Consider the following 23,208-nt stretch of genomic DNA (forward strand, 5'->3'; position numbering starts at 1 on the left):
TGCGGTGGATAAAGTTCCCCCAAGTTCTGAGGTACTTGTACAAATGGTATATCATGTACATCTTCATCAGAATCATTCATAAATAATTGTTGCCAAATATTCATTTCTCTATCCTCTGGGATAATAAAATCATTTTCATCTAGAAAAAATATTATAGCATAAGATTTAAGATTTAAGACGCATTAGATTTGAGAATTTACTAATTTGTTACTCAGAAAAAAACAAAATAACATTACAATAATTAACTACAACTGATTCATCTGAAATCCAACACAGTCATCAATAATGTAACGTGAATTTTTTCATGAGTTATTATACATACCATCTTCAAAGACACGTTCTTCATCGTTTTGTTCACCCTGACCTTCTGGTGACATAACATTTGCAACAAATTCATCTGAAATCCAACACAGTCATAAATAATGTAACGTGATTTTTTTCATGAGTTATTATACATACCATATTCAAAGACACGTTCTTCATCGTTTTGTTCACCCTGACCTTCTGGTGACATAACATTTGCAACAAATTCATCTGAAATCCAACACAGTCATAAATAATGTAACGTGATTTTTTTCATGAGTTATTATACATACCATATTCAAAGACACGTTCTTCATCGTTTTGTTCACCCTGACCATTAGGTGCATTTTCTTCATTAATATTTTGCATTAATACCATTGCACGCATCCTCTCCTCATAACTGGCTACACTATAGGAGCATTTTAACAGAAACATTCTTATGGTTATCAAGCCTTGGCGAAGTTGTCTACTTGCAGTTTTAATGCGTAAATCGTTGGCCACATATTTTGAACGCGTATTACGCGAGATAGCCAAACCATTATCAAGTTGATTGATTTTTATTAAATATAAGTCATTAAGTTTGCAAATGTTACCTAAAATAAAAAAAATATAAATAGAATGTAAAACAAGTATTCATTACTAATATACATTACTTAAAAATGCCCAAATATTTGGGTGAGAAGTCTGAAATGTTTGCCTTAATTTATTATGGAAGGACTCAACGTTGTTGTTGGTCCTAAATTTTTTTTTGTACACTGATATCAATGGAGCACCTATTTTGCGCAACCAAAATCTAAAAATATAATTTTGATATTTATAAAAGTAGATGCTGATTTTACAATTTAGTAATTTTGATAAATGTAATACCGTTCATAATAATTAAATAATCTGCGTAAATTAACATGATGAACAATCGCATATTGTTTAATGTCAATAAAGCCTTCCTCAATTCTTCGAGCAGGAAGTAACGGTAGAACCATGAGCATTTTGAGTGTTTTTAAAGCTAATTCATTGTTATTTACTAATTGTAAGTATCCAAGCTTTTTCATCTTTCGCCATACTGCCTATAAGTATATATTGTATTATAATGTGATTAAATTTTAAACATTCTTTACAAACACAAAGTGTAATAAATGATACTTACTTGGTTGATATGGAACCAGCAACCATGAGCAGTTGCAGTTGGAAAATGCCTTATAAGCATTTCCCTTAAAGCGGTTTCAAAATCTGTCACAATAACAGTTGGCCTAAAGTCTGGTAGTAAATTATGTTTGATGAATTGAAGAGCTACATCATATGACTGTGTAGTTTTTCTCTCCATCAAAACATACACTAAAGGTATACTCTGAAAAACAAAATAATGTCAGGACAAAGTTTTTTGTACCTGGCCGTGGCGCCCGACCCATGTACTAGGTGTAGTGACCACAATACCTTTGAAGATTTTGTAGGGGGTGGGTATCCACTATCCATGCCTGAGTAATTATTAGATATATTATGTACTTTATTAATAGAATGGAATCAATTTATATCACAGTAGGTTATAGGTATTACTGTATTAAGTAGTAACTAGTAAGTACAGAATATTATACTATTATTAAAACTTCTAATTTATTAGTATATATTATACTGAATATCTACCTATATATAGTATTTATAATACCTGGGAATTAATAACTTATGTACTAAAATATTTTATATTACATATTTTTTCACTTGTTCTATAAGAACAAAAATGAAAACTATACAATCAATAAATTTTACAGACATAAAATGTATACCTACCTAAAGTTTATTAAAAAATGTTTAAATATCCAATAACAATAATAATTTAAATTAAATTAGTCATGTTAGATTTATTTTGTGTATATTTAATTTCAGTTTTAAAAGAATAACTTACTATTATAATTAAATAGTAAAATATGTACCCTTATGTTATTAGGTAAACAACTACTTACAACAATTAAATAATATATAATTGATTTCTAATGTTTTTGAATAACATGATGAATCTAATAATTTAATGATCATTAAGACATTACATTAATTTAGGGTTGCTTAAAGATATTGGGCTTTTATCAAAAATATTCAATGCGGTTGAAAAAAACCAGAAAGTCTTCCAAAAGTCGCATTTGATGCTTTTAGAATAATATTTGAAAAGTTTGTTGTACCTGAAACAGCTAGAAGAGAGAATTTAGAATTTTGCAAGTATTTAGAGTATTTAAGTACTAGAAAAATGGAAAATATTACCAACTGTATTTCACAGAAAAAGTGAATTAGGTTCAAGTTCTAAACTTTCTGACAGATCTCAAGAAGATACAGAAAAATCTGACACAGATAACGGTATGGGAATAATTTCCAGTCAAAATCAACCTCACAAAATAATGAAAAATCATTCCAGTTTAATCACCACATTTCAGTATATAATACTATGTAATCATTTTTTTTATTCACCTACTATTCTCTTCAATTAATGGGTATTTTGTTCATAATATCTATTTTAACTAGCACAATATTGTTTTTATTTTGGGAAGAGGCCCGATCATTTTATTTGGTGTAACGGTAGCTACTCGCTACAGATTGGGAATAAGGAGAGTAGAATATTTAAAGAAAAATATTTAATAACTCTTGATAGGTGGGTGAGTAGGCAGGTAAAACTAATCTTGCTACACCTGAAAGAAAAATGTCTTAGTCTCCACTGGCACCTGGCATAAATTAAATCAAAAATAGTTTACAGAGTTTAAGTACCTAATAAAAATGGATATTAATTAATACCTAATAGTAATCATAACTCACATGTTTATCTACCATGGCATGTATAACTAACAGCTGGTAACAATGCGGTGTGGATGGGACCACTTTGAATGTCGCGTCCACATGAATTTCTGTGACTTCCATTTCCATTGTGCGGTTAATTAATACTTGGGAAGCTAAAACTATACAATGATTTCCCAAAGTATCTTCTACACAACCTATAATTTAAATTATTTTTAAAGAAACAAAAATTAAAATTTATACAAATAATACAAAATTTATTTATGGATAATTGTATAAACCTTTATATATGAATTCACCACAAGCTTCAAATCTTTGTAATAACCCAGCATTAAATTGGTTGCCTAGTGCTTGAAGGGTTTCTGGCACTTTGGGAAGGGATCGTTTCCTAGACATTCGCATTGAACTCTCTGCCGTTTTCCATGCATAAGTAGCAGCTAATTCCGGTTTTCTAATAACAATATAAATTAGTTAAAATGTACCTAGGTACATAAAGTAATTAATTAGAAAAACAAAAAAAATATTGTAAAAAAATGTTTATTTTATACTGCAAAAATAAATGTAATTTTTATTATTTAATACTGTATTTAACTTACTCTCTAGCTTCTTCTTCGTAAATGTTAATCAAAGCAGTAGTTTCATTAACACTCCGTAATTTTAATTTTTTTTTGAAGTCGGACATAGCAACAGCATTTGCATCTGGTAAATGATTATGTTGCTTAACAATCCTAATTCTCCTTTTTCCTATGATTTTGATGGAGCCTCGACATAAATACTTGGAAGATTCTTTGCATTTATAATAACTATAAAAAGATTTGTTAAAATTGAATTTTATATTTTTATTATTTTTATTTGTACCTACCTACAGTAAAATGAGAATTATTATTAAAAATATTAAAATTAAAATTAGGAGTCTTTAAAAAGTACTGCTATAGCGGTATCTACTCTAAAAACCAACCAAAAAGAGACACTGCTGCTATAGTGCTATGGCAGAACTAAAACATTGATTTATTAAGGCATGTTTTATATAACCGTTACCGTCCGTCAATGTGTTAACTTACGTAGTATTTTCGTTTGAACCGTTTTTCAAGTAGAAGTAGCCACAATGATCCATTTCAATTTCACTTTTAAAAAAAAATCAAAATCACCACTCGCGCACTTTGTAATACGTAAAAACTAATACAATAGTCGTACACAAAAAAATAATACAATAGTCCACAAATGTGATAAATCGATGTACTTCAGTATTAATTTTACTGTTAATAATATTGGTAATATTAATTATAAACGCGTTATCATTGTAATATTTACAGTATTATAATAGTTGGGGTTTTAAAATTTAAAAATAAATAGTACTCGCCGTTGTAAGACATGTGCCAGCGTTGTTGGCGCACTCTAGTGGTTTCAATATGTTCAATAATGAATAAGTACGTATTAATACGGGGAGAGTCTAATTGACTGAACTGAATGACCGAATGGACTGAATGGACAAGTTTAACAGTGGTACAACGATAAAGTTCATAAGAACAATAAAAACTAATTAATAATTAATAATTCGTTATCATATTAAAAATCAATGATTTTATTTGATAAGGCAAATTTTGTATGGATTTTTGGTTTTTTTTTATGATTTTTGAAAACTATCTATTTAACTACTGGGAAATTCATTACACCGACCATTTAAATGGAATCTCCATAAAATTCTCTACCGAAAAACTATAAATTTTCTAATTTCTCGTTCTCCTATGTAGGATTAATCTCATACACAAACGGACGACCACAATAGTTCTGAATAGAGTACATACCTAATATTATAATATACAATTGTCATTTACTAATTAGTATACGTCTATATCTATTGTACAGCATTAGTGGATTTTAAGACATGTCGTATTATAGTATTATAACAAAATACATTTAATTATAAGCATTTTCGAGACGTATACATCATTACTTAAATGTGATGATTGAAATTTAAAGTTCATCAATTATATAAGCACTTGCTCATGTTTAACACACTTAAAAAGATTTAATATTGATGTCGTTATATGAATAGGTAACTACTTCTAAATAAGCTACAGGCATAGGCTGTTGTATGATGCTAGCATACTGCATAATTACCGTATACGAACAAACGTATGTAAAAATATAATTGTTTTTAAAGTTCAATAAATCATAGATGACGTTCACATAGCTGGATAATCAACATTTTTAGATTCATTTCAACTATCAAGTCCACAAGGCACAAACCCATTATCACTACCTATTCTATATATTTTCTATGATATTGTTAATTGTTTTTTTTTTATAAATTTCTAATTTCGAATCGACGGTTACAAGTTACAATTATAATATAATATTATATTTAAGTAGGTACCTCACCTAAATGTTGTTTCACTTGTTTCTAATTGTTTTAGTGTCAATACGTATTTTTCATTTTAGTAATAGGTAGATGCATAATTATAAAATGTTATATGTACCTAAATTAAACGTAGGTAGGAAAGCGGGCGTGAAAAATTTTATATTATGTTATATAATATTAAAATGAAGTATGAAGTAATATATTTAAAGGCATTTTAACATGGGGTCTGGGAGGCAGAGCCTCCACAGAGGGTTCGTTTCATTTAAATATGTAAAGCCCCTCCAGGTCAAAAACTGAAATTGTGCCTATGATATTAATAATAAATAATAATCAACAATAATTGAATAATAACGAAGACCGAATACCGTTAACCACTCGTTGCTTTTAAAAAAAACTTGAGAACGCTGGAAGAAGAGGATCAGCTAGCCAATAATCTTTTTGAATCTTACATAAATAACAGAACTCAAACCGTTAAAATTAATAATGTGCATAGCAGACCTCTGATTTTTAAACACTCTGTACCTCAAGGAACTGTCTTAGGACATTAAAGCTTTAGATTAAATAGTAAAATGTTACATTTACTCACCTGTTATTCATTATATATATTTATTAATACATTATATTATTATAAAGACTCACCCAACCTAATACAAGTTATACTTATTATAAGCTTATTGGGTCAGAAAAAATATTATATTTAATATTTAAATTGTGTTTCTGAAATAAAGTTATTATTATTATTAAAAAAAAAAAAAATGTAAAACTACATGTTGAAAATGCTGTATGCAGGAAATATAATCTCAATTTAACTAATTTAAGTCAGGTTAAATCTTCAAATAAAAAACAATCAATTAATTACATACTATCTTTATCTCCTAATAATAATTATGCATTAATAATTAATAATATTTAAGTTTTTATATTGTCTTATTTTATTTTTACCTGTTTTTTTTACTTATCTGTTTACAAGTTAGTACATTTATATTAATTAATGTTTTCATTTATTTATAAATTCAATATTGCTGTTATTTTATTTTAATTTTTTTTTGTCTTTTTAATTTTTGTTTATTAGATTTTAAACTCACTTTGGTCTAACACAAGCTATTCTTAATTCCTATTGGGGAAATGTCAGTATATTTATATTAATTGAAAACTGTACTAATGTACTATTCACTGTAGTTTTATTAACAAAATAAAGTTATTGTTTATTATTATTTACTTCCTATTGAGTATTATCACATGATATAATCAAGTTCAGAATATTATTAATATAATAATATAGATACTATAGACACTCACAAAATAAAGGGTGTAATTTTCCATCAGAATTACAACTAAAAAAATTCTTTTGAATTACCTGGTATTTTGGATGCATTTTTAGATTATATCTGCTCAAATAAAACTAAGTATACAATTATATTAATGGTGAACTCTGGAAAAAAAAAAATTCAATTCAATGAAAAACTTGTGATACCTTTCTTTTTACACTTTGATGATTTTGAAATTAACAATGCACTTGGATCACATTCATCATTATTATTATCTAGCCATCTAGGTGTCTATTATTCTTTTTCCTACAACTCTTCATTATTTGAGATCTAATTTAAAATATACCTGTTGTTTAGTAAATTCCAGATTGTGCATTCCAGATTTGTACATTCCAGGTTTTTAAATTTGGAGTTCCTGATTTGTACATTCCAGATTTGTGCATTCCAGATTTGTGCATTCCAGATTTGTACATTCCAGGTTTTTAAATTTGGAGTTCCTGATTTGTACATTCCAGATTTGTGCATTCCAGATTTGTGCATTCCAGATTTGTACATTCCAGGTTTGTACATTCCAAGTATTTAAATTCCAGGTTTATACGCGCTCCCATTATGTCACCTAACAAATTTTCTATTTTCTATGTAAACTAAAATTAAAATCTCCTATACATGAGTATTAAAATGATACCTAATTTAATATTTAATAGATATTAACATACCTATACATTAACTTTCTATAAGATGCCTACTAAAGAACTCATATTTAAAAAATTATACAAAAGTATACCATAATAATAAATAAACAAATTATACTTCATTATTTTTTTTTAATTTCAGCAGTAGGCACCTAATAGAAACTTATACACATTACACAAGTAACAATGTCCAACACTTAACATAGTTAATTACAATATATTAGAGAAGTTAAATTATTGATAACTATATAATAAGTAAGTATCATAAATGTTAATATAAGGTATAGGTAATATATAGATTATAGGTATTTAAATTATTTTTAGTTGGACAAAATTGTATAAACACATTAATATCTTCAGCACATATTATTATAAATACCTACTTAATTAACTGGTAAAAAATGATCATTACATTGGTAGTAGATCACCAGCTTAACATTAAATAAAATTACTTGTTTTAATCATAAAATAATTACCTGTTTTAAAGACATATTTAACAATATACAGCAAGGTGTTTGGTGTTGGTCACGATTACCACTTTAGCAGTACAAATAGTAAAATTTAACAAATTTTAATAAATGAGTAATGACGGTAACACATGTAAAAACGACGTGGACGATTAAATAATATTTTATACGCGGGAAAAAATATAGAACAATAAACTAAACAATAATCGTATAAACAGTACACGCGTTATGAAGATGGTATTATAATATATATATTATATATATATATCTATTATATATATTTACGATATTATACATGTTATTTTATATTATTAATATATTTTGAAGTAGGCACATTGTGATGACTATGAGACATAGCTATCTATTTATAGATTAAAAATATCATTGTTTTACCCATATTAATGTTTTAATCACTATTGTAACTTCTATGTTACATTACGTAGTGATTTCTCATACACTATTGTGCCCCGATGTTTTATAGATATCGCTATTTAATTTTTTTTAATAATACATCCATTAACCAGAACATAGATGTTACAATGTGTTGTCACATTTGAGACTTAAAACGGTCATCCCATAGACTTCAATATCTTCTCTTTGCACACAGGGCGGGTAAATATTAATAATTTTATATAGGTTTTATATAATTTAATTTTTTTATTCAGTTTTGTATTTGGTTGTTAATTTTACAGATGGTTTAGTTGGAGATAATGCCATAGTTGAGATAAAGTGCCCTTATATGGCTCGTCAATCAGAAAGTCCTGGCATAGCTATAAATAATAAACTTGTAAGTATTATAAAAAGTTCAATTTAATAAACCCCATATTTTTATATAAAATTAATAATTAAAATATTATAATAAAAAATAAATGAATAAACAAATGTTTATAATAATATTATGTACTCGTATAGTCGTATATATTATATAATATAATATATATATATATATATTATTTAAAATTTAAATAACTATTTTATATTTACGTCATGATTTGTAAGTTATAACTTATAACGTATAAGATAAATTATAAATTATAATTTATAGTTCCAAAATTGGTCAATGAATAAACTCAGGGACGATCGAATTAAAACATAATAGTAATTATTACTATCAAGTAATCGGACAATTACATACCCACATAGCATTTTGAATATGACGATATTTTTAAAATATACTTTAATCATAATCATAAAAATATTTTTTGTAAAATGTGTTTAAAAGGTTTTTAATTATTTTAATAATGATATTTTTTATAAAATATTTTTTAAATATATTAAATGTATTTTGAAATATTTTATCTTAAAAACAATTTAAATTTATATTTTAAAAATATCTATTAATTATGAAATACATACATTTTCTAAAATATATTTTTAATATTAGTTTAAAAACATATGATTAATGATTGATTTCTGCAATTATTATTATAGAGACTACTGCATAGTGTATAATTAAATAAATTGTATAATTCAATAAAAATATTATGTTTAAATTGTACATTAGTTTTTTGTGTTTATTAACAGGTATATAATTACTAAAACGTAATTACTATTTACTATACATAATACTTTACAGTTTACAGCGAGCTTTTATTACTAAAATGCCTATTCAATATTGGAAAAATATGTAAATATTAATATATATTATAATAATATTATTATTATACTATTAATAAATATTAACATAAATATAAATAATATATACTCAATAATATAATAATATTTATTATATTATATATGTAATGAATATATTATTATTATTATTATTATTATATTCTTTTGATATTTTTTTAATATAATTTTCAATATTTTTACATTATTACTTTGACATACATATTATCACACCGTTTAGTATTTTTCATAATTTTATTTTGTTGTTTATATTTTACATTAGAGATAAATGTTTTATTTTAAAAGCTGCTTAGTTCCTTTTTTTTTCAAAACGCCAAACGGACCATTGCCGTAAACAGTACGCTTTGAATAAAATGTACTTATGTAACCTTAAAAAACAATAATTTTAAATGGGTTTTCATTAAAATTTTAATTGACTGCCACAGTATGTTTTATTTTATATACTAGTATAATAATTAATAGTAGTATATAGTACTACGACTACAGTGACAACTACAGTAAATACTGCGCAATGAGTGCAATGTCTATTAACTACGTATTATTATATAGTATTGTCCACGATTTAATATATATATATCGATAGATCTCGCTAAAGAGTGTTCTGTGCTTTACGGCGGCCCGGAGTCGTAGCACAGAGTGAACAGAGAGATATATATACAGGAAAACGGACGATTTTTTGATTTTTACACTCAACGTATATGGAGAACGGTCGAATTTACTAGTTTTTCGCTTTTGCAATACCGCGTTGAGTTGTGACAATGAGCGCATGCGTGAGTGCGTGACCTTGGTTGCGCGGCGGCGCGGCAGTATAACATACGCGCTTCCTACTCCTATCACAATTACAACTTACACTGTCTAGACGTCTAGTTGTCTAGTGTCTAGTTTCATCTTTCATTTGCTCGCTGCCCTCTGTGTTGCAGGTTGTGTGTAGTGTTATAGGCGTATAACCATATTGTCCGTCCGATATATTATATTAATATTACATTATTATTATTACAATAACAACAATAAGCGTACAGACGGTCGACCATATGTGGATCTGTCCAGTGATGTTCCCATCATTTTTTATAAGAGTATACTATACCGAAGAACGCCAAAATATAGGTATTTCATTATTTTATCCGATAAAAGAGTGGAGGGGTTTAATTAATAAAATCAAATCAAAAAAATTACTATTATATTTTTAACTTATCAAAACAAAATTACAAAAATGAATTATTTAAATAAATTGACAAAAAATTGTTTTCTCAACTCATCTTCGTCGACGTTTTTTTTTGTTCTTTACCACGTGGAGCTGAATCTGCTGATCTGTGGTCAGCCAAATTTTTACGTATGGTCGTGGATTGAAGTCTTCAACTGGGGGGCCATTGATGGAGATAAAAATTAAATCTGACACATTTTCAATCGTTAAACGAGTTCTAAGATCAGTTATGGTGAGATTCATATCAGAAAATCCTCGTTCACATTCGGAAGTTGTTGTTGGAAGTATGTTTAGTGTTTTTATAAGATCAGAAGACGCATTTCGTGAACGAAAGTTTACTAAACTTTCAAATTCAGATAGACCAAATCTGTGTGACACTCTTTTAACTTCTTCTTCTCCTCTATTATCATCGGTTTCTATTTTAAATACTTCTCCAATACCCTACAGTATGAAAAAAATGCAATTTAGATGTTTGCGTACAGAAATAAATATTAATTAGATTATATTTTTCAATATTCCTTACCTTAAGATCTTGTAATATTGTTGTATTTTTAGGGTCATTGAATAACCGCTGACGCATTCTATCGACTATATTTTGCAAGAATTGCAATCTATTGATTCCTCCAGACTTTGTGATTGTAATATTTATGCCTTTATGAATTTTATTTTGACAAGCTTCTATGATTTTTTTTTCTTTTTCACCAGGTTCTGTCTTTAGGCTTTCTAGAATTCTAATTGTTCTACACATTTCTGATTGAGCGCGCATTAATGTTGTTTTCCATGATTGAAGTATACAAGACAGCATCCCGAGTTCGAAAAGGACGTCATAGAAGAGTCCAAGCTCCTCAAGGAAAGAAGAAGATTCTAATTTTTTTTTTAGGCCAGTTTCAAGAGTTTGACTCACGTGCTTATGTATACCTGGATAGTTTTCCCATATGGCTTTTATCGTACGAAAACTACTGGCAGACCAACGCACGTTTAAAATACGACCAATTTTTTTCATTTCAATTCCAACCTCTAAACAAGCTTCATCTAAGGCCCTAGAATTTTTAGGACTTTGGTGATAATAAGAGTAAAGTTTATCCATTAAACTTTGAAAACGAGAAACACCTTGCACATCTTTTATAACATCATGTACTGAAAGTTCAAGGCGATGACATAATTAATGCCACGTAAATAGTCGTGGTATCTTCTCACAAAGTTTAGCAGCTACTCCAGATTTCGTGCCTGTCATTACACTAGCTCCATCACTTGCAAATGCAATCCAATTCTTCAATGCAAAAGACTTAGAAATTCCATTTTTTTCTAAGCTCAACCACAAGGCTTTCTCAATATTTACAGCGTCTTGCCCATCTAGCTCAATTAAATCAAGAAATACTACAATAGGAGTCTCTGAATCAAAGTTTGATAAAATATATAAAATAAGTGTGCACTTTGTGCTCAGTGTAGTCGATTCGTAAATCATTATAGAGAATTTTGAGTTTGACTCTATAAGACGTGTGATTAGCCGTTTTCGCATCTCTTTTGCGATTACGTTAATTATTCGAGTGGCAGTTATTCGACTGTGCAAGGAAGATCCCATGTATAATCCATTAATTTTCTGCAGTTTAATAAGTTCTTCAAACTGTAGAAAGGGGCGATGATGCTTCGCTAAGCAATATGCAGTTTGAAAAATTCTCATATTACTGTTAATCACAGTTTCGCCCATATGTTCAAACATTCTATCCAAAGCCTGTTCAGAGCTTTTCTTTAAGACGTTCTCAGCTAATAAATGAGATTTACTTTCCGAATGCTGTTTAATTTTACTTCTTAAAGAAGATAGCTGATTCGTACGATTACTTCCAGCAGCCATTATTTCAAAGTCCATCCATTCACGTGACATTCGAAGTTTACCATCAGTAATGGATTTTTGTAACTGAATACTATTTTTTACCTGTATGCAAGTACTACACCCTAATTTCCCATCTTTACAATCTATCCACGGATTTTTATTTTTAAATTCAGTTACTTGTTCATTAGTCCATAACATAGGCCAACTTTTATGTACTTCCGTAATGTTTGGATCACATCCAACCACGCGATCATCATTATCTTCGATATCATTATTTTCCTCGTTGCATGGACCAGCTACAGCAATATCAACATTAGAATTATTTTTTTTTTGTCTGGGGGAAAAGAAATTATCAATGGGGCCACGTTTCAAATTTGAACTCATTATCACAACAAGAAATCACAATAAAAAAATGACCTAGATTAAAATATGTAAAAGACAATAGTAATTTATTTGCAATGTTCTCATACAAGTATACAACAAAAAATAAAACAAATCGGATTAATGGCTGATGCATATCACTGACGAACGTAAGAACGATGACTGACGTCTATGTGTAAAAACTTAATATTACACAGTGTAATATACTGTAATATAATATAATATAATATAATAATTCATACTAAGTAATATTTTGTTATTTTTGATTATTATCGTCGCAGACTGACGACGACGACAACGATTACGGGGAATACCACCGATAACGATTATTTGTTAACATATTGGTAAACTGACCATTGTTACTGTCGTTATTGAGCGTTGCGCGACGGATAAGTAAAAACATACTATACTTTAAAAAAAATTACTTATTTTTTCTTTTTGTATGGTTTGTTTGAGAGTATACGTAGTATAACCATGATATTTTAGAAAAAGCTTGAGAGTATACGGCGTATATGTAGTATACCCTATGGGAACACTACTGGATCTGTCTCAGTTGTTCACACGTTGTGTACTAACTTTAATTTCGGCTTTGAGTACTTGTGTGGCTGAGAGTATTATATAATATGTACTATACCACCTTTTTAGGTAATTAAAGCAAACTGGTCGTGATCAATTCAGTGTCCGGTGAAGAAGAGTGAGGGGGGAGGTTGACAATATTATTATTAATATTGATATTATTAATTTATTGCTTCCGCGCTCGCGTTGTCTTTATCAGAGCGTACTGCTCGGAGCTCATTCGCTACGCTCGAGCCGTGAGAGCGCCGAGGGCAATATCACTTATTATCACTATTAAATTATTCGAATTTCGAATATACAGTTTTATATTATAGTATTATTGTCTTGAGTATTGTATTAGTACATATTAATATATTATATTATTCTATATTATTAGTTCTAGATTATATACTTATTTCATACATTTGAAATAAAACAATTTAGTATTACTCTTTTCACTGATATGGACTGGATTTATTCAAAAGAACAACTCATAGAGCAGATTCAAACCCAGAATACAGCTCTTCATGGAAATCATATAATGTTCTTCCAATATTTGCTTCAAAAAAATTTTAATTATGGATTTTTTTGTTCTAATAATGAATTACAAGTTCCTGAAGCAATGGTGGACATGGTAGCACTTAATTCCAACCAGAAACATATCCAAATACTATTCAAACCTTTGAGTTACATAAATATAAGTGGAATGGGACATTGGGTTTGTAGCTATTATGACACGCAAAATATTTTCATATATGATTCGGCTACAATAAAAACTGGCCACATAAATTATGATAAAGTGTTGCATAAACTATTTCCTAGTTATTTTTTGAAAGGTGGTGTTGTTCAATATCCCAATATCCATTGTCAAACACCAGGTTCTGTTGACTGCGGAATTTATGCTATTGCAAATGCAGTATCTCTATACTTTGGCCTAAATCCGGAACATACTATTTATGAGTCAATAGAAAAATTGAGAGAACACCTTGTAAAGATATTTTTAAGTGAGATAATCACACCTTTTCCATGCATAACTCGTACAGCATGCGAGCAAACTAATGAACAGGTACACAATAAGTACAAATCGAAACAGACAAAATACTGGGATACAAATAAAGATCTTGTGAATCAAAAGAGAAGAGAAAAATATGCTAGAGACAAAGCGATAGACAATAATAAATCGAGACAAGCTAGACATTGGGATAAAAATAAAGATCTTTTGAATGAAAAAAAAAAAGATAAATACGCGAAGGAAAAATCTGAAACTAAGGCTAGAAAATTGGAAAGTTTAACTTCAAATAATAATAGTGAACGATGCGATGCATTGCAATACATTTTTTCCTTCAAAGACCTGGTCAAAGATGCCCTAAATTACGAGTTTTGCACAACTCGGCAACTATTACAACCCAATATGACAAACTTACAGCCATTAGATGAAACCAAACCCCATATTGAAATTATTCCTCTTACAAATGAAGGTCTGATTGAGCACTGGATATGAGTATATTATAATTTTCAGTCCATTATCATATATGATCCATTATCATCTACTCAGTCATCAACCTACGATAAGAGTATCGAAATTTTGAGGTATTTGTTTCCATACCATATAAATGCCAATAAATGAATTATTATTGAACACATGGAAAACAGCTCATCAGTCCCAACATATCTTCATTGCATTGCAATTGCAACCAGTCTCTTTTGGAAATTTAAGCCCCAAAAAATAATATATGACCAAAAGTTAATAAAATCTCATTTGGATACAATGATAAAATGTCAAACTTTAAAACATTTTCCATTTTTCTTCAAGCAGATTACTGTTCCGCCCAGTTATACTTATAACGATATAGATAACGACAGCTGGGTGGATAGTGATCATATAGAGTATTTCAATTATTTAGTTAGTGAATTCACATTTTATAGCCCGCAAGATCCTGCGGTGGCGGCTTGTTCACGAGCATATGAAAATATATCTGTACCACAGTCGGATACACACATTCAAATTTTGAATGGATCATTACACTGAATTTGTTATTACTACGATTTTGATAATATATACATATGTTTACGATTCATTGCACGGCATGGACTTGGATATTGAACAGAGAAAATTCATTAAATCTTTGCATCCTTCCATTTTTTCGACCCATGATGATTTGTTTCCGGCAGAAACTGAATGCATTACTTTTCCTACTGTCCAGCACCAGGGGAATTATAATGATTGCGGTATATACTCTGTTGCATTCTTTATAAGTCGCATATTTGGTTATGATCCTGCATTTATAACCTATGACAGAAAAAAGCTTAGAGAAACTTTTATGAAGATTCTGCGCTGTAATAGCTTGGAAAATTTTCCGTCGACCTACAAGGACGCAGAAAACACTTTGCTTTTGGAAAGAAACCATTGCTATCCTATAAAATCAAAGAAAACATACGAGTAGATCCAGCAGGTAGTAACAGAAATGAAAACATTTTTGATAGATTGTCAGATGAGGAACTTGCACACGAGGATGAGGTCGTAAGTGATGATGATGATTATTTTGAATTTTTACTTGACAAAACGAAGAAACATAAGAAAACGATGGTTTATTATGATAAACAGGCGATGCTTTTGCAACAAGAAAAATATATACAAGAAGTGTGGGTGATATTGAATGATCAGTTTGATAATTCTAACGACGCAGTTGATAATAGGTTGGAAGCTGAATGGATAATCAAATGGGTGTTTGAGGATAAAAAGCAAAGCATTAATAAGATACAATATACCTTTAAGAAATGCAAGAAAATTGTTAGTGTTGCATTGCAAAGATGTCAACTAACACACAAAACCAACATAATCTGTTATGTAGATGCCCTATGCGGAAAATCTATGCATACACACAACAACCTACCATTTTTTAGTGAAATCGGATTCGAAAAAGAAAAACCAGTCTCCAATCAATCACATCTTTACAATCAAGACCAAAATATGATTTTTGACACTTGTATAACAGAAAATAAAAATATGTACGTTGAAAACAATCTAGCAGACGATCCGAAAAACAATATTGACAAAAACATTAGAGGTAATTTAAATGAACAGGAAACCGATGCCCAGCAAAATAAGATAAGTGTTTTACAAAAGAAATGGCAATGTAATAATTTATGTTATGATAAAAAATATGATCCTTTCATTGCTAATGATTTAGAAAATTTTTATCTATTGATTCGTGAGTGCACGTTCAAGCAATTGCCAGATTGTTTGGATGATTTTTTCAAATGTACTGCTGAAGTTCGACACCTGGACAAGAATGGGCATACGCGTGAATGCTATACAGGGCTTTTTAAATGTGGAGCAAGAATAATTCCCCTGTTCAAATTGGCAAGCCATTTTCCAGAGATTCGAAATATGAAACGACAAATGTATGAGGTGAGGCGATTATACAATCATCTTACCAACATTGACTTGACATTGAAACATACAAGTATTAAATTTCTGACAGATTTGGCTACAGACATGCGAGAAAAATCTCAGTCATATAGCACTAAGGCAACGTCCTCAAATGTAGACCAAAGCAAATTGAAAACTAACTTTAGGAAAACAATAAGAATATTTAAGAAACGTTCAATGGATTTGCCTATATATCCATGCTGTTCTTGTGAAAAATTGTGTCATCAACGCGATGTGCACGATCTTAATAAATACGAAGAAAAAATCAGGAATACAATTTATTGGATAGAACTACTAAAATTTGTACCTGAAAAAAAACGTAAGTGGGTTAATATTTATTGTTACAAATACATCAAAGACAACAATATGCCACCAGTTTGTATTCTTAATAACATGTTCAGTGTTCCAATACCCATTGAAATAAGTTGTTTGAATCAGTATGAAAAGTTATTGGTTCAGAGAGCAAAATGTTTTCAGAAAATAACTTCCACAAAGACCGTCATGAATAAGAATTTACCTTTCAAAGGCCAAATGAAAAAGGTTTGTGGCACATCTTATCACTTGCCGTTGCCACTTGAAGAGACGGTAAAGAAGTTATGTAAGGACACTGACGTTATTAATAAAAACCATGAACTGTACATAATTGTCAGGTCAATTCCTAATAGTTCAAAATATGTGTGGCAAAGTTTGGCTGATGTCAACAAGGTATGGAAAGCTTTACTTTGGTACAAACAAAATAATTCTTTATATGCGGCCATAGAACTGCCAGAATCCGCCGATGGAATTTTAAATATTCTAGAACATTTGCCTCAAACGGAGTATCAAGACATGACTGAGGAATCAGAGAGTGCGAGTTCAGGAGTTACTGAACCGTCAGTAGAAGCATTGCCTAAAGGACCAGAAAATAATAATTTGACTTCTAAAAAAATAGATTTACAAGGTGGAGATCACAATGCAATTCTCACATGTGTATCTCCGTCGCATCCGATGTACGACCAGTTCACGATTTATCCAATACAAATATACAATCCAGTCGAACAAATGAAACTGCAACAAAATTATACCAGCAAGTCAAGGTACACGCTGATCCATTAGCGTGGTTTAAAAAAATACTAGATTTGCTCACATTTCCGGACATTTTTCCAACCGGTAAATACGGATTACATGAAACAAGATCTAAACCAATACGGAACTGTGATTACATTAAGGCTAGACTGTTATCGAAACATCCGAGATATCGTAGGAATATATCATATTTGTTTAGTTTGTCAAATGATTGCGTAATGCGTCAGGTTAGTGGCGGAGTTTATCACGTCATGAATATAACAAATTCGAAAGAAAAATTTACGAAAGAATTGTATCTACGGCAAGTTGAAAATGGAGAATTAGATCGCGGGAATAAAAAATTAAACAATGTGTTTAACAGGATCAGAAATACAAAGGAATATTGGAAAAAACCAATGTGTGACTTAAATGCTATGATCAAAGAATATGGTCCAGCCACTTGGTTTCTGACATTCAGTCCTGGAGATCGGCAAGATGCAGAACTCATACAGTTTCTACGAGATGTTAATTCGGACCTAGACACTTCAAAATTGACTGCTAATGAATTAATAGCATTGGATCCAGTTTCTGTAGCAAGATTTATGGATGACCGATTCAAAGCCATTTTAGAAGCCATTTATTCTTGCGACCATCCATTGGGTGGACCATGTCTTCATCATTTTTGGAGACGTGAATACCAACAAAGAGGGATGGATCACTTCCATATGGTTTTGTGGGTAAATGATGCACCAATAATTGGATTATCGTCAGAAGAAGAAATAGCTAGGTTCATTATGAGAGTAGTTTCCTGTGCACTTCCAGATAAAAAAACCGCCAATGAACTTTACGAAAGAATAACTGCATTTCAGATGCATAAACACAACAATTATTGTCTTCGTAATAAAAAAACCGTTAATGGTGTTATGAAAGTCTGCCGTTTTGGATTTGGCCGACCCGTGACTAAAGAATTCGTTTTAAGAAAAGTTCAAACTTCTATAGTTGGTAGGCAAAAATTGAAAACTAAATCGAGATTATATGATCTTCCACGTAAGGAATGTGAAGTGAATATTAATGATTATGTGCCCATTTTTATGTTATTATGGAATGGTAATATGGACATACAATTCGTCGGAGATAAATTGACGGCATTAGTAACTTACATTTTGAAGTACATGTTAAAGAGTGAGAAAGGTCTGGAGGAGAATTTGATGGAACGCGCTAACACCAATAAAAGTCTCTGAAGTTCACTGTGGAATTTTGCAATGCGATCGCTTTATAATCGAGAATGTGGAGCTATGGAAGCTGCAGATGTGTGCCTTATGAATTCTTTGTATGGTACTGACAATGATACGACCATAAAATGGTTAGATGTCTTTATGGTCAGGAATCGAAGAGTACTACCGATAAATAAAGTCAAAGAACTTGAGGACGATTCAGACCAACTATTTTTTAGCTCATTTATTGATGATGTGTATCCCAATCGTCCCAGAGAGTTAGAAAACTTATGCTTATACGAGTTTGCAGAATGGTACGACCTTGAAGCCAAAAAACCCAAGTCTGAGAATATAGAAATTTATGAAATAGAACAGTATAATCATAAGAATCAAAAAGTTATTAAATATCTGAAGAAAAGAAAAAGAGGGTACGTCATCAGTCATTATGTTTTCAAAGTTAAAACGCAACCAGAAAATTTGTACTATTCCATATTATTACTAAAACTATGTTATATAAAATATAATATATAATGTTGTATAAAACCTGTTCCTTAAGACGAGTACAAAGCATTTTGCAAATTTTGTAAGGCACCTATGGTTACGGAAATATCTGTATTAAGGACTCATCAAAATGGAAAAAAACATTCTCAATTACTGATGGGTATTAAAAGTAGACGACAAACATTAATGTCTAGTTTTACAATACCAGCAACTGAAACAGAAACAACCATACAAAAAAAAAAAAAGATTTCTATAGCTGAAATTAAACTGGCTGCCTTTTTCGCAGAACACAATATTTCATTTTTAACGAGTGATCATTTGATTGATTTATTAAAAGAAACATTTGATGACTCAGAAACTGTTCAAGGATTAAATATGAAACGTACTAAAACTACTGCAATCGTTAAAAATGTTATTGGTGCTACACAAAAAGTAGAATTGGCTAAAAAACTAAAAAAAATGCATGTTCAGTATTATGACGGATGAATCGACTGATATTGGTTCAATTAAAACATCATGTATAGTAGTCAGGTAATATTTCACAATTTCAATTTAATTTCAATTAATTTTTTCTAAGACAATTACTTGCATTAGGTTTTTTGATGAAGATTCCCGAAAAATAGTGAGTACATTTTGGGAACTACACAACGTTTTTGATAAATCAAATCCTCACTCAGCAAATGCTGAAAATTTATACAAAGGCTTAATGAAAACTTTTAATATTCACAATATTCCATTAAGTAATGTAATAGGATTTGGTTCGGACGGGTGTAATGTGATGATGGGTGAAAAAAATTCGGTAGCATCTCGTTTACGTGAATCTTGCCCAGGTAATTGTATTAATTTATTGTGTACTAATTTAGTGTATAGTACTATAGTTAATGATCAATATTAAACCTCGTGTTTAGGGATTGTTATTATGAAGTGCGTTTGCCATTCAGCTCATTTGTGCGTCAGTGAAGCTTGTAAAAAATTACCACGTGCACTAGAAGATTTGGCTCGTAATATTTATAATTTTCTGAAAAGTAGTTCTAAACGACAAAGCGAATTGAAAGAATTTCAATATTTTTTGAATCTTGAGCCACATAAAATACTTCACCCTTCGCAGACTAGATGGCTTTCTCTAAGTGCTGTTGTTGACCGTATTCTTGAGCAGTGGGATGGCTTAAAACTCTATTTTACAGATACCTATTTGAGTCAAAGATTGATAGCAACTGAACATATATATCATGGATTAAATGATATGTTTATAAAACTTGGTTACTATTTTCTAAGTTGGGCTCTTCCACTATTCACCAGGTACTAATACTTGTTTGTAAATTTCATTAATTTTTATATAAACTTTTAATTGCATTTGTACAGGTTTAATGCTTACTTTCAAACAAGACAAGTTGTAATACATGAGTTGCATGAAAAAATCACTGCACTTTATACGGAAATATTGCTCTGTTTTTTAAAGCGAAGTTATGTTCTACAAACTCCATTGAACGTTATAAATCCTAATAGTGAAGAGCATCAAATTATAAACTCAAACTTGTATTTGGGTATTCAAGTTGCCAATCATATTGATCACCCAGACATATGCAAAGACCCTATTCGAAAAAATGATTTTTATAAACGGTAAAAATTGTATTTAAAATCATTAATAACTAAATAAAAACAATTGTGTTTAAATTTTAGGTGTAGAGAGTTTTTTCAAATAGCTGCCACAGAAATTAAAAAAAGATATAACATGGAAGACCCAGTTTTATCTAAACTTTATATTTTAAAACCAGATAATGCAATATCGCATACCTTTAGAGAAAACACCCACCCCTTCGTTGTTACCACTAATCAATGTGCTCCCAAGAATAGTGTCTCTCACAAATAGAACACATATGCAAATTATTGATGATCAATGGAGGAAATTACCTATTGCTATGACAATAATTACAGATGACCTTTTGAACATGTCAATTGATTCTGGTACCAAAAAAATCAATATAGATACCTTTTGGTAAGAATTAGTAAAATCTTCGATTATAGTTTTTATAATTTATAATATAGTTACATTTTAAATTTCAACAGGGTTCTAGTTGGCAAAAAAATAAATAATTTTTCAGAACTTTCTAAATTTGCATTAGATGTTTTAAGTCTTCCGCACTCAAATGCAGATTGTGAAAGAGTTTTTTCTGCTGTGAATTGTATGAAAACTAAAGTTAGAAATCGTTTAAATATTGATACAATCAATGGAGCTTTGCACACAAAACAACATTTAAGCAGTTCTAATACTGGAAATTGTATTAAATTTCAACCAACAAATGATATGTTAAATTGTATGAGTAAAGATATATTATACAAAAATAGTAATAATGAAAATGTTGAAACAATTTTTGGAATGTTTCAAAATTGTTGATAATTTTCATTATTACTATTTTTTTATCATATCTTTACTCATACAAATTGTATTCTACTATTTATATTAATGTCAATATAACGGTAGTAAAAGTATATTTTGTTATTATATTGTTATTGCAAATCTTTTCAGTGTGTTAGCGGTGGTTGTACCATATGGTTATATTATTCATTTTTATTATTTATTATTTTATTGTTATATTTATTATAAAAAGCCATTTAAGGCATACATTTTATTATACCTTAATTTTTCATAATTATGCCACTTAATTTGTATATTATACTTGAACATTTTATAACTATTTATATTTGTTGGACCTTTGAGTCAACATTATTTCTTATATTTATATAAATCACTAAATACTTTTTTTTGTTATACTTTTATGTAAAATTAAGATGTTAGTTTACAATATTTTTTACAAGTCAAGGTGACAAAAATATGAGTGGATTTATTTATTTTACAAATTTAAATATTTAAATGTTGAGTTTCATAATTTTTAAGCTAGTCAAAACGACCTTAATGACCAATAAAACAAGTTTGTTGACTGATGATTTTTTTCTTTGATTGTACGATATTTATTTATCAAAAACATGTTAAATACGATAATTTTAGAACTACTATACGATATATTCAATTTTTGAGGTTGGCAACGCTGCTCACTTGTCTTGGTCTTATGCGTAAGCTGCTCCATTTATGGATCAATAATGGTCCATAAATGTTAGACTTCAAAGTTCAGTATCAAAACAGTTGTCATCATCTCTTTTGAATTTAAGATCATATATACCATGTGAATTTTCTCGTAAACCAAGAGGAATTAATGAGTTAAAAAGGTTTAAAGCCACTGAATTACGACAACTGTTAATATACACTGGTCAGATTATTTTTAAAAAGTACCTTTATACAAATTGTTATAAACATTTTATGACACTAAATATATCTATGACAATTTTGTTAAGTGATAATATGGAAAATTATGTAGAATATGCCCGTAACTTATTAAATTATTTTGTTCAAAATTTTGAAATTATTTATGGTAGACATTTTATGTCTTATAATGTTCACGGACTCCTACATATTAGTGATGATTATGAACATTTTGGATCATTAGATAATATTAGTGCTTTTCCTTTCGAAAACTATTTAAAGAGCTTAAAAAA

At 29.4% G+C, this 23,208-nt stretch overlaps 2 protein-coding genes and 2 pseudogenes across 2 annotated transcripts in view; 1 reads left to right on the forward strand and 3 right to left on the reverse strand.

The window, feature by feature from the left end:
* LOC114133111 (uncharacterized) overlaps positions 1–3,520 on the reverse strand; it is a 5,676-nt gene extending 2,156 nt beyond the window's left edge. Inside the window, exons 1-9 of the mRNA XM_050203879.1 lie at positions 3,357–3,520; positions 3,097–3,272; positions 1,448–1,648; positions 1,171–1,367; positions 957–1,096; positions 597–896; positions 460–534; positions 323–397; positions 4–139 (exon numbers count right to left, since the gene is read on the reverse strand). Of these exons, the coding sequence (XP_050059836.1) occupies positions 4–139; positions 323–397; positions 460–534; positions 597–896; positions 957–1,096; positions 1,171–1,367; positions 1,448–1,648; positions 3,097–3,272; positions 3,357–3,477 (1,421 nt within the window). The 5' untranslated portion in view covers positions 3,478–3,520. The remainder of the gene's footprint in view (positions 1–3; positions 140–322; positions 398–459; positions 535–596; positions 897–956; positions 1,097–1,170; positions 1,368–1,447; positions 1,649–3,096; positions 3,273–3,356) is intronic.
* Positions 3,521–10,711: 7,191 nt separating this feature from the next.
* On the reverse strand, positions 10,712–11,277 carry LOC126551338 (uncharacterized; annotated as a pseudogene).
* A 582-nt stretch (positions 11,278–11,859) lies between these two features.
* On the reverse strand, positions 11,860–12,912 carry LOC126551106 (E3 SUMO-protein ligase KIAA1586-like). The gene has a single exon (XM_050203880.1). It carries the CDS (start codon positions 12,910–12,912, stop codon positions 11,860–11,862), a length of 1,053 nt encoding a protein of 350 aa, XP_050059837.1.
* A 7,522-nt stretch (positions 12,913–20,434) lies between these two features.
* On the forward strand, positions 20,435–22,581 carry LOC114126568 (uncharacterized; annotated as a pseudogene).
* Positions 22,582–23,208: the final 627 nt, after the last annotated feature.

Source organism: Aphis gossypii, chromosome 3, assembly GCF_020184175.1.
Source record: "Aphis gossypii isolate Hap1 chromosome 3, ASM2018417v2, whole genome shotgun sequence".
In the NCBI taxonomy this organism is placed as follows: domain Eukaryota; kingdom Metazoa; phylum Arthropoda; class Insecta; order Hemiptera; family Aphididae; genus Aphis; species Aphis gossypii.

Coding starts and splice junctions, on each gene's coding strand:
- LOC126551106 (XM_050203880.1), bottom strand. CDS start 12,912: ATGAGTTCAAATTTGAAACGTGGCCCCATTGATAATTTCTTTTCCCCC.